Source organism: Sphaerodactylus townsendi, linkage group LG11 (assembly GCF_021028975.2).
Source record: "Sphaerodactylus townsendi isolate TG3544 linkage group LG11, MPM_Stown_v2.3, whole genome shotgun sequence".
Taxonomy (NCBI): Eukaryota; Metazoa; Chordata; class Lepidosauria; order Squamata; family Sphaerodactylidae; genus Sphaerodactylus; species Sphaerodactylus townsendi.
This window is the reverse complement of record NC_059435.1, coordinates 70523395-70536054: the sequence shown is the minus strand read 5'-3', so window position 1 is coordinate 70536054 and position 12660 is coordinate 70523395. Positions and strand designations below refer to the sequence as shown.

Genomic DNA, 12660 nt, shown 5'->3' with positions numbered 1-12660 from the left:
CTATGGTGACCCCCGCGGGAGTGTTTAAGACAACAGATCAACAGAGGTGGTTTGTCATTGTCTACCTCTGCTTGGCAACCCTGGACTTCTTTGGCTGTCTTCCATCCACGTACTAACCAGGGCTAGCCCTGCTTAGCTTCTGATATCTGATGAGCTCAGGCTAGCCTTGGCTGCGCAGGTCAAGGTTTTAAAAAAAAAGCCCTCTGGATCAGGCCCAAACCACAAGGTAAGAGGGTTATTGTTCTCAATGACATTTCTCCTGTTGGAATGGGGCCCACAATGATCGGGAGAAAAAAAACCCAGATAGGTAGGTATTGCTGGGTTTATGCGCGTCTTTTCTCTCTGCTGGGTTTTAGAACAGCCCTAGGCAGGGACACCTCTGATAAAGAAAACAGTGTTAGCTAGAAAGCGTTCAAATCTCTAACATCTCCCCCACACACCCACACCATAACCTCAGTTCAAATATCTCTCTCTCTCTCTCTCTCAATCTCTCTCTCTCTCTCACACACACACACACACACACACACACACACTGTCTTTAGGGTTAAATGACACATTGGGAGTCAAGGAACTCCTCTGTCTAGCTCTGAGACTTCCGTTCTGTGAACAACCAACTGTGGAACAGCTATCATCTACAGACCAGTGTGTACAGACCAATATTTTGCTGCAGGGTACTGGTTGGCCCAACTTTTTTTCTAATCCAGCTGCACAAGCATCAAGACAGACCAGATTCCATATTTTCTCACGGATATGTAGTAAATTCATGCCAGAACCTGAAGAAGGAAAACAGTTTTTTAAAAGAAAGAAAAAATCCAAGAACTAGTGATTATTCACTTCGCTCCTTCCTGATATTCTATGTCTCCTTCCCTGCCTTCTTTCTTTAAAAACATGGAACCCTCCTTTTTGATGCTGACATTTCCCACAACGCTTTCTTTTCCACCCCCTTCTGCTTGTCTTCATTTTCCAGCCTCAATTCAGTAATTCTCTGCCTCCCAAGTCCAACACAGCCGGTGACAACGCTCCCCCTTTCCCCTGTAGACATTTGTGCTGGTATCTTCCAAGCCTGTAGGTTTCTATTTCCTTGGGACTTCTTTTTACCTCCTTTTATTTTTTTTTTAAAAACCCCAGTGTTATTAGATCTGCTCTTCCGTCTGGGACCCTGCCAGTTCTCCGGTTGCTTCTGGAGGAAGAAGGCATTGGAGCAGGCTGCCAACTGGCATGAAGCTGAACTGGCTCCTTTGCCTTGGACTGGGAAGCAATTAGTGGCCTGGCATCATTCCACTGGCATTTGTTTCACTGGGATAAGGAGCTTGAGCACCATTCAGGCAGCTAACACATGGGCATGAACTGCTGTACAAAAAACAACACGCCCAGCACACCCGTCGGCTCAGAGTACAATATATCCATCACCAGCGCCCCTCAACAACAGCTAAAATGCATCAGGTGCATTGACAATTGACAAATCCAGGCAGGCAAGGGTAATAAATGGGCAACAGGCTGAAATGAATGACAGCTGTCAATCAAAACACAGAATCCAGCCCGATGAGGATCTCACAGTCTAGAGTGGCCAACTGAGGATGCAGGAAACTGCCTTATACTGAATCAGACCTTTGGTCTATCAGGGTCAGTACTGTCTATTCAGACGGGCAGCAACTCTCCAGGGTCTTTTTCATGGGGACCTTCTGCATGCCTAGGTAGATGCGCTACACTCAGCCACAGCCCCTCCCCTAAGGAAAGAACCACTCAGTCAGGCCCAAGCACATGCACAGTAGAATCATAGAGTTGGAAGAGACCACAAGGGCCATCCAGTCCAACCCCTTGCCATGCAGGAAGACACGATCAAAGCACTCCTGACAGGTGGCCTCCGGCCCCTGTTTAAAAACCTCCAAAGAAGGAGACTCCACCACCCTCCAACGCAGCATATTCCATGGTTGAACAGCCCCTCCCATCAAGAAGTTCTTCCTAATGTTCAGGTGGAACCAGAGGTGGGATCCAGCAGGTTCTCAACAGTTCCCGAGAGTGGGTTACTAATTATTTGTGTGTGCCGAGAGGGGGTTACTAATTGGGTCCGCTTTTCCGTCTCCACGCCCTCGCCTCCCCCTCTCTTCTTCTTTCTCGTAGCCCGGAGCTTGCTGGCTAGTAAGAGGAGGGACCCTTTAACTACTGTTGGGTCCAGGGAACTCTTTACTTGCTTGGTAGGCTATTTTTTTTTATTTCTAGAAACAAAATTAAGTATTAAGTATTCGACAGGCAGTCAATTAGAGGAGGAGGAGTTGTTTCTGCGGGCAGTAGACAATAGGACTTGCTATAATGAGTTTAAATTATGGACAGAAAGATACCAGCTGGAAATTAGGAACTTTTTTTTACAGTAAGAGTTTTTTACTGTAACAGAGAAATTATTAATGCCCCGCCCCTGGAATGCCTGGCCACGCCCCCATCATGCCCTGCCCAGTCCCATTGGCGCTATGCCACTGTTTGAATCCCACCACCATGGGAACCTGTTACTAAAAATTTTGGATCCCACCACTGGGTGGAACCTCTTTTCCTGTAGTTTGAATCCATGGTTCCTTGTCCTAGTCTCTTGGGCAGCAGAAAACAAGCTTGCTCCATCTTCAACACGGCACCCCTTCAAATATTTAAACAGTGATTGTAGCCATGTACCCCTCTGGATTGGCTCACAGTCCCATTTCTCCACCATTAGCACTGAGCTTTCCTTCTGACTGCTTCCTCACATTCTCAAGTTACGTGTCTGTGAGCTTCTTGAGAAGGGCAGAATGTGACCAAAACATCTTGGGAAAGGACATAGCCTTCATCTGTACAGGCTTAACACAAAATGTGCTGTGTTGGTGTGCCATCAAGTCACCACTGACTCAGGGCAACCCCAGGACTAGGGGGCTTTCAAGGCAAGAGATAGAGCTGGTTTACCACTGCCTGCCTCTGGGCATCTTTGGTGGTCTCCCATCCAATGTCTAAATAGGGGCAACCCTGCTTAGCTTCCAAGATCTAACAAGAGCTAACATGGGCCATCTGGATGAGGGCAGGGACTGGATACACACTCATTAATGTTGTACCCTTCAATTACCAGCAAAGACAGCCCTATCAACTAACCTGGATAGCTTTAAAAGGGGCTTGGACAGATTTATGGAGGAGAAGTCGATTTATGGCTCCCAATCTTGATCTTCTTTGATCTGAGGTTGCAAATGCCTTAACAGTCCAGGTGCTCAGGAGCAACAGCCGCAGAAGGCCATTGCTTTCGCATCCTGCATGTGAGCTCCCAAAGGCACCTGGTGGGCCACTGCGAGTAACAGAGTACTGGACTAGATGGACTCTGGTCATATCCAGCTGGCTTGTTCTTATGTTCTTATGAGTTCTGCTTTCACATAGCTGGGGACAGATGAGGTTGGGACGTTCCACTGCCCCAAGAATCAGGCTGGCAGTGGAGGCTGGCAAGAATCAGGCTGGCAGTGGAGGGTCAAGGAAAAAACAGCCCCTCCCACTGGACTGCTGCTTCGGATCCTGCGTCCATGACATGCTCTAAGTCAGGGGTAGGGAACCTGCGGCTCGAGAGCCACATGTGGCTCTTCTGCCCTTGCACTGCGGCTCCATGGGCCAAGCCTCTGGCCCCATCCTTGCCCGTCCTGCAGGCAGCAGAGTGGGCGCACCAACTGCCCGCAGCTGGCTGGGCCACGCCGCGGGCTTCCCCTCTCGCCTGCCCCATTGGAGCGGGGTGGGCGCTTTCCTGGTGGCCAGCAAGGCTGAGCTGCTGGCCCCATCCTTGCCCACCCTGCAGGCAGCAGGGCGGACGCATCCATGCGCTTCTCAGAATGAGTGGAGTAAAAGGTAAAAAACCCCAATATATACAGTGTTATCTTTATTTTAAATGTCAAAAATTATTTGCGGCTCCAAGTCTTTTCTTTTCCCATGGAAAACGGGTCCAAATGGCTCTTTGAGTGTTAAAGGTTCCCTACCCCTGCTCTAAGTAAAGGGGCAGGAATGCACGGTGATGTAGACATTGGGGCCCATAGGGTGAGGTGCCATCAAAGACAATAGCCAGTCTAAAAACATTTTTCTCCAAAGCTACTCATTTTCTGAAATGTGACCGTCAAGGCTAAATATTGCTTGAAAGTTGCATCCTTCGAGTTTTGAGAAACACCTCCCAGCCTTAATTCTAGACACGTGTCCAGTAGTTGTGGTAAGAGAGAAGCCATTTTGCACAAATCAAAGGTGTGCACAAATCATTCTGCACAAATCAACTTACACTACAGTCCAGGGCTGAAACCTAGGATTAAAAGCAGATTCTAGGACTGAGCTCTGTTGCTCCTAGTCGTGAATTAAACCTTGGAAAGGCATCTCTAGTAGATGGAAAGGCATCTCTAGTAGAAAGCCCGCCATCAAAACACAAGAGCAGGAAAGCAATTCTCCTTTTCAACTTCCGATTCATCTATGTCAGCATTGTTTTTCTGCCTCTAAGACCACTTATGGTACTTTCCAGCAAATAGGAGATGGGGAAAACAGGAGTCAATTAATAACAGACAGTACTGCTGCAGAATCCAAGGCAAATTAGGGAGCATCTAATTAATTGATGGGTTGGATTTGCATGAAACAGAATTGATGAGGCTTAATAACACTGAATTTTGCCGCATACATTACATTTCACCAAGAGTTGCAATTCATGCCTTTCCTTAGCATCTTAGATAGGTCCTGTGAGCTGGTACAGCACAATGGCTAACTGTGGAAGCTGAGAAGTTCCTGGTTCAATTCTAATGGCCATCTCTCTGCCTCAACTCCCGAACGTTGAGGTATTAATGCTGATCTTCCTCGCAGTGTTGCTGAAAGGGTTACTGAGCTGAATAACACTTAACTCAGAATTTAGGTACCACTTCTTGTTGATGTGACTGATGGTAGAACGTGCCTTTGAGTTGCAGCAGACTTCTGACAACTCCGTAGGATTTTCAAAGCAAGAGATGAACTGAGGTGGTTTGCCATAGCCTGCTTCTGCATAGCAGGCTCAGACTACCCTGGTAGTCTCCCATCCAAGTACTAACCAAGGCTGACACTGCTTAGCTTCACAAGACCTGACAAGGTCAGTCACGCCTGGGCCATCCAGGTCAGGGTATTGACGTTGATGCAGGGGCGTAACAAGGCAAACTGTAGCCCTGGGCAAAACCTGAGTTGGATGCCCCCCCCCCAAGTTATGGACCCTCAAAGGGGGTGCCCCATCCCCCACTCTTTGCTAAGGAGATAGGGGCTACCCTTTTGAGGGTCCATAAATTTGGACCCCCTGAACCAAACTGCACCAAACTTGGGGGTCCCATCAGGACAGTCTCCAGATGATATCCTGAAATTTTGGTGCTGATACGTCCAAAAAAATGCACCCCCTGCAGGAACATCCCAGAAATTTGCCCAAGAATCTTTGTTCTGCGTTGAGTTTTCTGTATTGCTGTCAATGGGGGTTGCAGGCTGGGGGGGGGGCACATTTCTGAAGGCACAGTCTCAAAACTTTCAGGGTCTCATCAGGAGACTGCCCTGATGATACCCTCCAGGTTTGGTGCAGTTTGGTTCAGGGGGGCCAAAGTTATGGACCCTCAAAACTGTAGCCCCCATCTCCTATTAGCTCCCATTGGAAACAATGGGGGCACCCCCTTTGGAAGTCCATTACTTTGGACTCCCTGAACCAAATCTCACCAAACCTGGGGGGTAGCATAAGAACAATCCTCTGATGATACACTGAAATTTTGGTGCCGCTAGCCTAAAAACTGCACCCCCTACAGGCCAGAAATGGAAAACCACTAAAAATATCCAAAAACGAACCCTGTATTTTGATGCCCCCCACAAGGTGGTGCCCTGGGCAGATGCCCACCTTGCCCGATGGGCATTATGCCCCTGCATTGACGTAATTATTGAGAATTGTTATTGGGGGGTTTGAACCAGCAAATTTGCTCTTGGAAATTGAATTATGGCAAAGTTCTCTACTACATTCACTATAGCCGTGGTGGCGAACCTTTGGCACTCCAGATGTTATGGACTACAATTCCCATCAGCCCCTGCCAGCATGGCCAATTGGCCATGCTGGCAGGGGCTGATGGGAATTGCAGTCCATAACATCTGGAGTGCCAAAGATTCGCCATCACTGCACTATAGGGTAGGGCCTGCCCAGAACTTTAAGCTGTTGTAATGCAGAAGATGTACCAAAAAAGAATCCTGGTGCAGTGTTAACTGCCATTTCTTTCAATAATATGAACATAGAAAAAACATTACGTTTTCTGCAGACTTTGCCCTAGGTCTGTTAGCTCAAAAATTCCATCCCCCACCCCACCCCCCACCTCCAGGCCTATTTCTTGAATATGCAACTTAATGAAAAGAGTTTCTGACACTTAGAGGAAAAACAGAATAGATATTGTTTCTCCCCAGTTTTCTCAGAATAATAAAAGTTTTTTCCTTCTCCTCTCTAGTCAAATGCCAATGCATTGGGATGAATGACTAACACTTGGTCGATTAGCCAACAAAGTAAATGTATTCAATAACTGTAGCATTTTTTCTGCCCTGTTTTCCTTCTGAGCCTTTGTAACAACTCAGTTCCTGAAAGAGGATGTGATCTATTCTAATTGCTTTGTCTTTCTGTCCCTAATTTAAAGGGGTTTTAATGCCATTTGTACAAAAAAAAAAATCCAAGAGCTGACAGATTAATTTGTTCTATGAGCAACAGCGGTTTTAAAGCAACATATGGCGATTTTAAGATGAAATCTCTGACTTTTCTGAACCCTGAGAAACATTTAATCAGAATTCTCTCGTGCCAGTTTTAAAAGGGCACAACAGCCCCAATCTTTAAACTCCATCTGTACATAATTCTCTAAGCTCCCTTTTAAAAATGCTGCCTCCAAACCAACAAAACCAGTAAAACCAGCCCACTGATACTTGCATTGTAGATCTAAGAATATTTATTTAGCATGTCAAGTAATTTAGTATACCTCAATAGGGCCTGCAGCAGCATGAAGTGTAAAGCTAGCTGAATGGTACGCTAAGCCACTAGACAAGGAAAATTAAGTTGCACCATTTGGATTGCTAAACAATCCAAAGATCAACTTTCCCAGCTCCTCATCTGGAAATAATGACTCCCACTAACAATAGCCAGCTAGAAAAGGGCATTTTTAACTTTCGGGGAGGGTGGTGGAATGAAGACTTATTAGCACACATTGGTATACTTGAGCTCTACCTCCTCACCCCACCCCCAAATCTCCAAGCATTTCCCAACCTGGAGCCTATGACGAACTCCCTCCTTTGGCTTCAAGTCGGAGGTGGTGGACTGGCTGTCTTTCAGGGAAGTTTATCCACCACTACTCAACCTGTTGTTGAAGAGCTCCCGGCAAATGCCTGAAAAACAGAGCTTTCAAAACAGGAGTTGTAGTTTAAAAACATGGGAGTAATTTAGCCACAATCTGGCTCTTCCAAGCCCCATTAGTTGAATGAGAGAGTTAAAAGAGATGCAGAACAATAGAAGGATAAAATGAGAAAAGGAGATCCATATACACCAACTGAGTTCCCTGATAGAAGGGTACGATAAAAATTTCCTCAACAGAGATCAGTACATGTTGGTGTAATATAACAGTGTAACACTGGAAAATTTATTTTTCAAATCGAAGCTAAACATAGAAGTACACTTTAACTGAATTTGTATCTATTTTCTGCAGGTAAAGCTTTACATCGCTGTCAATTACTTTCAACAGCACAGGATGAGGACAAAGAATCTTTTATAGTAACTAAAGAGGTTTTTATTTGGAATGATTGCTCTCTATTTGCCAGCTGTCAATTTCGTTTATGGGAATTATTTTGCTACAACACTTTTAAAAATAGTGTAAACTCTCGATCCTGCAGTCTTCGGAACAGATGTCAGAAATACTGACAATAATGTCTAATTTTAAAGCGATTAAAAATGACTTGTAATCCAGTCAGGCAAAGGTGCAAAGAGCACAGGCCAAGGGAGAAAACTACCCCAAAAGGCTGAGTGGTTCATTTAGCCCCAGGCTAGCTGACAGCTATATTTGTGTGTGGTCAACCTTTGACCTTTGGGTCAGTTACTTACAGTCAATAGGTAGCATATTTGCCCACTTGGAGAACTGGCATTCATGGTTTAGTGCATTTATTGTCAGGAAATACTACATATTAAAACAGTATAATGATAGTGTGGGGTAGTGGTTAACAGCGGCAGATTCTAATCTGGAGAACCAGGTTCGATTCCACAGTCCTCCATATGAAGCCCGCAGGTTCTCTCAGAACCCGCAGTCCACGCAGAGGTAAGCAATGACAAATCACCTCCAAATGCCTCAACTTAAAAACCCGATGGAGTCATCATAAATTAGCTGTGACTTGACAGTACTTTCCACCACCATAGACAATATATTTGTTATGTGGCTACTTGTGGCTATTCCTAGTACCACACTATGCTATTACCGACAGCATTTCGGAGGACGAGGTGTAGGTGATTGGCTGTGTTTTCTTGCATTCTGATTGGGCAAGTAACTGCATGATGCAGAAAGGGAGGAGTTTAAACTCCTTGTCAATACATTTTGTGGGACTTTTGGTTTCTGATGTCTTAACTGCCTGTCTTAACTGTGTGAAAGACTAAACTCTGAGGCGAGTAGGTCAGACAAAGAGAGTGACTGATTCCACGGGTGATCAGTCTAAGCGTCGTGCAAAACCAATCATAAGCAGACACTGTATACTGGTGGGGTCAGTTTTATGGGAGAGCCGAGTTGAAGCCAATATAAACCTGGATAAGAACAGCTTCTAAAAAGAGGATAGTGTACCAGTGGGTTAGGGTATACCGATTTGCTTTAAGTTTACCTCAGTAAAGAGTTCATGTTTTGTTTTGAGGGTTTTACCAAACTGTGAGGGCTGTGTGAGGGTACAGTAGAATATTACCCAGCCAGTACTAGGACCCTGTATGTGTAGTAATCATTAGCCAGAACACTGAAGCAAAGGAACTGAACAAATTGTGAAATACCTATGAAACTAACATCTAAGCTAAACTGAACTAAGTAATCTTAAGTGCTGTGCTGAAGAAACAAAAAACTATAAGTCCCGGTGCCAAGAGCAATATATACAGACCTCCAGCCTCCTGTCTAGTTTAACTCATTCACCTCCAAGGTGGATTCTGCATGGGCTGAAATCACGGGTGTCGGTCTGGTAAAACACCATTTGGAGGGGGAACTTCCCATGGTTGCCGCCTCCAAATGGAGGCAGAGCCGCTCCAAATGGTGTTTAATTGACTAGTTAAACTAGCGAGTCATTTGGAAAGCGGTGGCATTGACCCGGTACCAGCCACAGACATGGGCAAAATGTTAGGAGCAAAAACTAGCAGATCATGGCCACACAGCCCAGAAAACCACAACAGCCAGATGATTCCAGCCATGGAAGCCTTTGACAATACATTGGGGCAATAATTAAGCAAACAAGTAATGAACAAATTGGGGGGGGGGGCAGATAACTCTTCGCAGAACCAGGGGGCATACATTGAAAATGCTGGGGGGAAGAATTAGGACTAATAAAAGGAAACACTTCTTCACGCAACGTGTGATTGGTGTTTGGAATATGCTGCCACAGGAGGTGGTGATGGCCACTCACCTGGATAGCTTTAAAAAGGGCTTGGACAGATTTATGGAGGAGAAGTCGATTTGTGGCTACCAATCTTGATCCTCTTTGATCTGAGATTGCAAATGCCTTAACAGTCCAGGTGCTCGGGAGCAACAGCCGCAGAAGGCCATTGCTTTCACATCCTGCACGTGAGCTCCCAAAGGCACCTGGTGGGCCACTGCGAGTAGCAGAGAGCTGGACTAGATGGACTCTGGTCTGATCCAGCTGGCTTGTTCTTATGTTCTTATGTTCTTATGCATTCTTGGGGCTCAGATTCATCACCTTTCGGTACTGGTATGCAGAGATATTGTCTGAGATAGAAGTGTAAAAAAGGAAAGAAAGAGCTGCTTTCATTACAATGTGCTCTAAGGAACAATCTGAAGAACCGGCCCCATCTCAAGGATATTGACAACAGGAGGCATTCAGTCACTTCACAGTTCTGTGGCCTGCAGCTCTGTATAGGGGCAAAAGCAGCCACGGAGGGCCCTGTCCCTTTTAGGTCACGGTCAATGATGGATGAAAAGAGAGGTCAATGCTTGGATGAAAAGTGGTTTCAATGCCTGGATGAATAGAGAAGGTCAATAAGCGGATGGGGAAGATACAGTAGCTCACTTGCAAAGCACGATCAATCAGCTGCTCAAGGTGGCCCAGGACTGCAGCTGGGATTTTTATAGGGATTGTACAAACGTTAACGCAACATTAACTAGGGATGGGAAAAAATAAAACTGTAAAACAGTGCCCCAAAGCGCTGCGAGGCAGATGTGGGAATTATCCTCATTAGTACAGAGTGCCAAACTGCACTAAAAAGAGAAATACACTCTCACAGAATCTCTGTTATGGCCACCTCCCCCTCTCTTTTCCCGGGGAGAATTTTAAAATTGGGGTTGGCGGACGCCTCTTTTACTGCTATCGCTGTTTTAATGGTTTTAGTAATTTATTTAACTGTATTCATATTTTTGTGTTGTACACCGCCCAGAGCCCTTCGGGGATGGGGCGGTTTAAAAAATTTAAGTAATAATAATAATAATAATAAATTTCCATTGAGGCGAAGAAGAAACGGGGATGGGGACACTCTGCTGCTGGACACGTGATCATTGGAGAGAACATCCTTGGGGCAGAGCCAATGGGAAGGGGGCCCTCTAGGATGGAAGCTTGAGACTTTTTTCCGTTTGCAGGCCTTTGCAGGCGCAGTCCCACCATGTGAAAGGAACTGTGTGGGAGGCACCGAAGACTGAAGTAGAATACAAACATTTCTGAAGGGCTAGAGTTGGAGCCGTCAGCTTGCTCCTAGCACAATGCAGAACAGAATGGAGACTGGTTGACTCTCAATGGTCCCAGTGATCTGAATAAAGCATAGGTGTCAAACTCACGCCCCCCCCCCCGGTGTTATGGACTACAGTTCCCATCATCCCCTGCCAGCATCATGCTGGCAGGGGATGGTGGGAACTGTAGTCCATGACATCTGGAGGGCCGCCATGAGTTTGACATCTGTGGAATAAAGGTAAATCCAACCAGCAGATTTTTCAAAGAAGTTAAGAATGTATACTTGAGGAAAGTGCAGTTAAGAATGTATACTTAAGGAAAGTTTGCTTCTTCTGGAAGGCAGCAAATCAAAATGACAGAGACAGTGTTGCAACAGGTTCAAATCCATATTCAGCCACAAAGATCATAGTGTAGCCGTGTGCAAAAAACTGTCTGTCAGCTTAACCTACAAAGTTGCTTATGTACGTATGCATTTGCTGTCAAATCACAACAGACGTAAGAACATAAGAAAGAGCCTGCTGGATCAGACCAGAGTCCATCCAGTCCAGAACTCTGCTACTCGCAGTGGCCCACCAGATGCCTTTGGCTCACATGCAGGATGTGAAAGCAATGGCCTTCTGCTGCTGCTGCTCCTGAGCACCTGGTCTGCTAAGGCATTTGCAATCTCAGATCAAGGAGGATCAAGATTGGTAACCATAGATCGACTTATGGTGATCCCAGGAAGGAGCTTTCAAGGCAAGTGAGAAGCAGAGTGCAAGTTTGTTCCTTTGCAAAGTCTTTCTTGGTGGTTCCCCCATCCAAATACTGACTTTGCTTACTTTCTGAGATCAGAAGATCTTCACTGACATAACAATGCTTGGGGAAATCAATAAATTACTCAGATCTTATCAAAGAAGAAGCATGGCCCCAGTGGCATGTAGGCAGCCACAGTGGTGGGATCCAAACACTTTCGTAACAGGTTCCCATGGTGGTGGGATTCAAACTCTGGCGTAGCGCCAATGGGGCTGGGCGGGGCACAACAAGGGCGTGGCTAGGCATTCCGGGGCAGGGCATTCCTGGGTGGGGCTGTGGCAAGGGCGCAGCCGCTGCGCCGGTCCTTGGGCGGGAAACAAATGCATGCAGGCACAGGCTCCCATGCACGCCGGTGCACCTCCTGCTAGACTGCTTCAAGTTTTGCGCGCTACTGCTGAGAGGAAGGGCGTAACTAAGGCAAAAATCACGTGGCAAAATCACCCATTAGTAACCCCCTCTTGGCACACACAAATAATTAGTAACCTACTCTTGGGAACCTGTGAGAACCTGCTGGATCCCACCTCTGGGCAGCCACTGTAACGCACTGCCGAGAGAGCTGGACTGGGGAGAACCAGGCTCAAACCCATGACGTTCACTGGGCTACTTTGAGCCAGGCTATCTCAGTCTGATCTACTTCACACAGGGGTGCTGTGGAGATCCCATGAAAGGGAAATCTGGCCAGAGCTACTCAGAGGAAGGGTGATATAAAATGTGACAGACGGACACTTCGGCAGTAGAGCATGAGCTATGGATGGAGAAGACAGTCCCTGGCAAACTTGTTAATGGATCTCAGTAAGCCGGTGGTGAGAAAGACCTTGCTTCGAACTTTACGCTGAGAGAGCTACTGCCAAATCTGAATTAGGCAGACTATAGGGCTGACCTTGGGCACGGTTACACAATGCACTAGGTAACCACACAGTCAGATATACACTGGGGGAACTCCCCTTAAAATGTGCTCATTCTCTCAGAGTTTCA

At 46.3% G+C, this 12660-nt stretch overlaps 1 protein-coding gene across 3 annotated transcripts in view; it reads right to left on the bottom strand.

Annotated features, from left to right (window-relative positions):
* XYLB (xylulokinase) overlaps window positions 1-12660 on the bottom strand; it is a 117379-nt gene that overhangs the window by 97684 nt on the left and 7035 nt on the right. For all 3 annotated transcript variants that reach the window (XR_007245824.1, XM_048511857.1, XM_048511858.1), the window contains exon 4: window positions 655-773. Coding sequence is in view for 2 of the 3 variants with exons in the window: in XM_048511857.1 (XP_048367814.1) it covers window positions 655-773 (119 nt within the window). In the remaining variant the exon portion in view is untranslated. The remainder of the gene's footprint in view (window positions 1-654; window positions 774-12660) is intronic.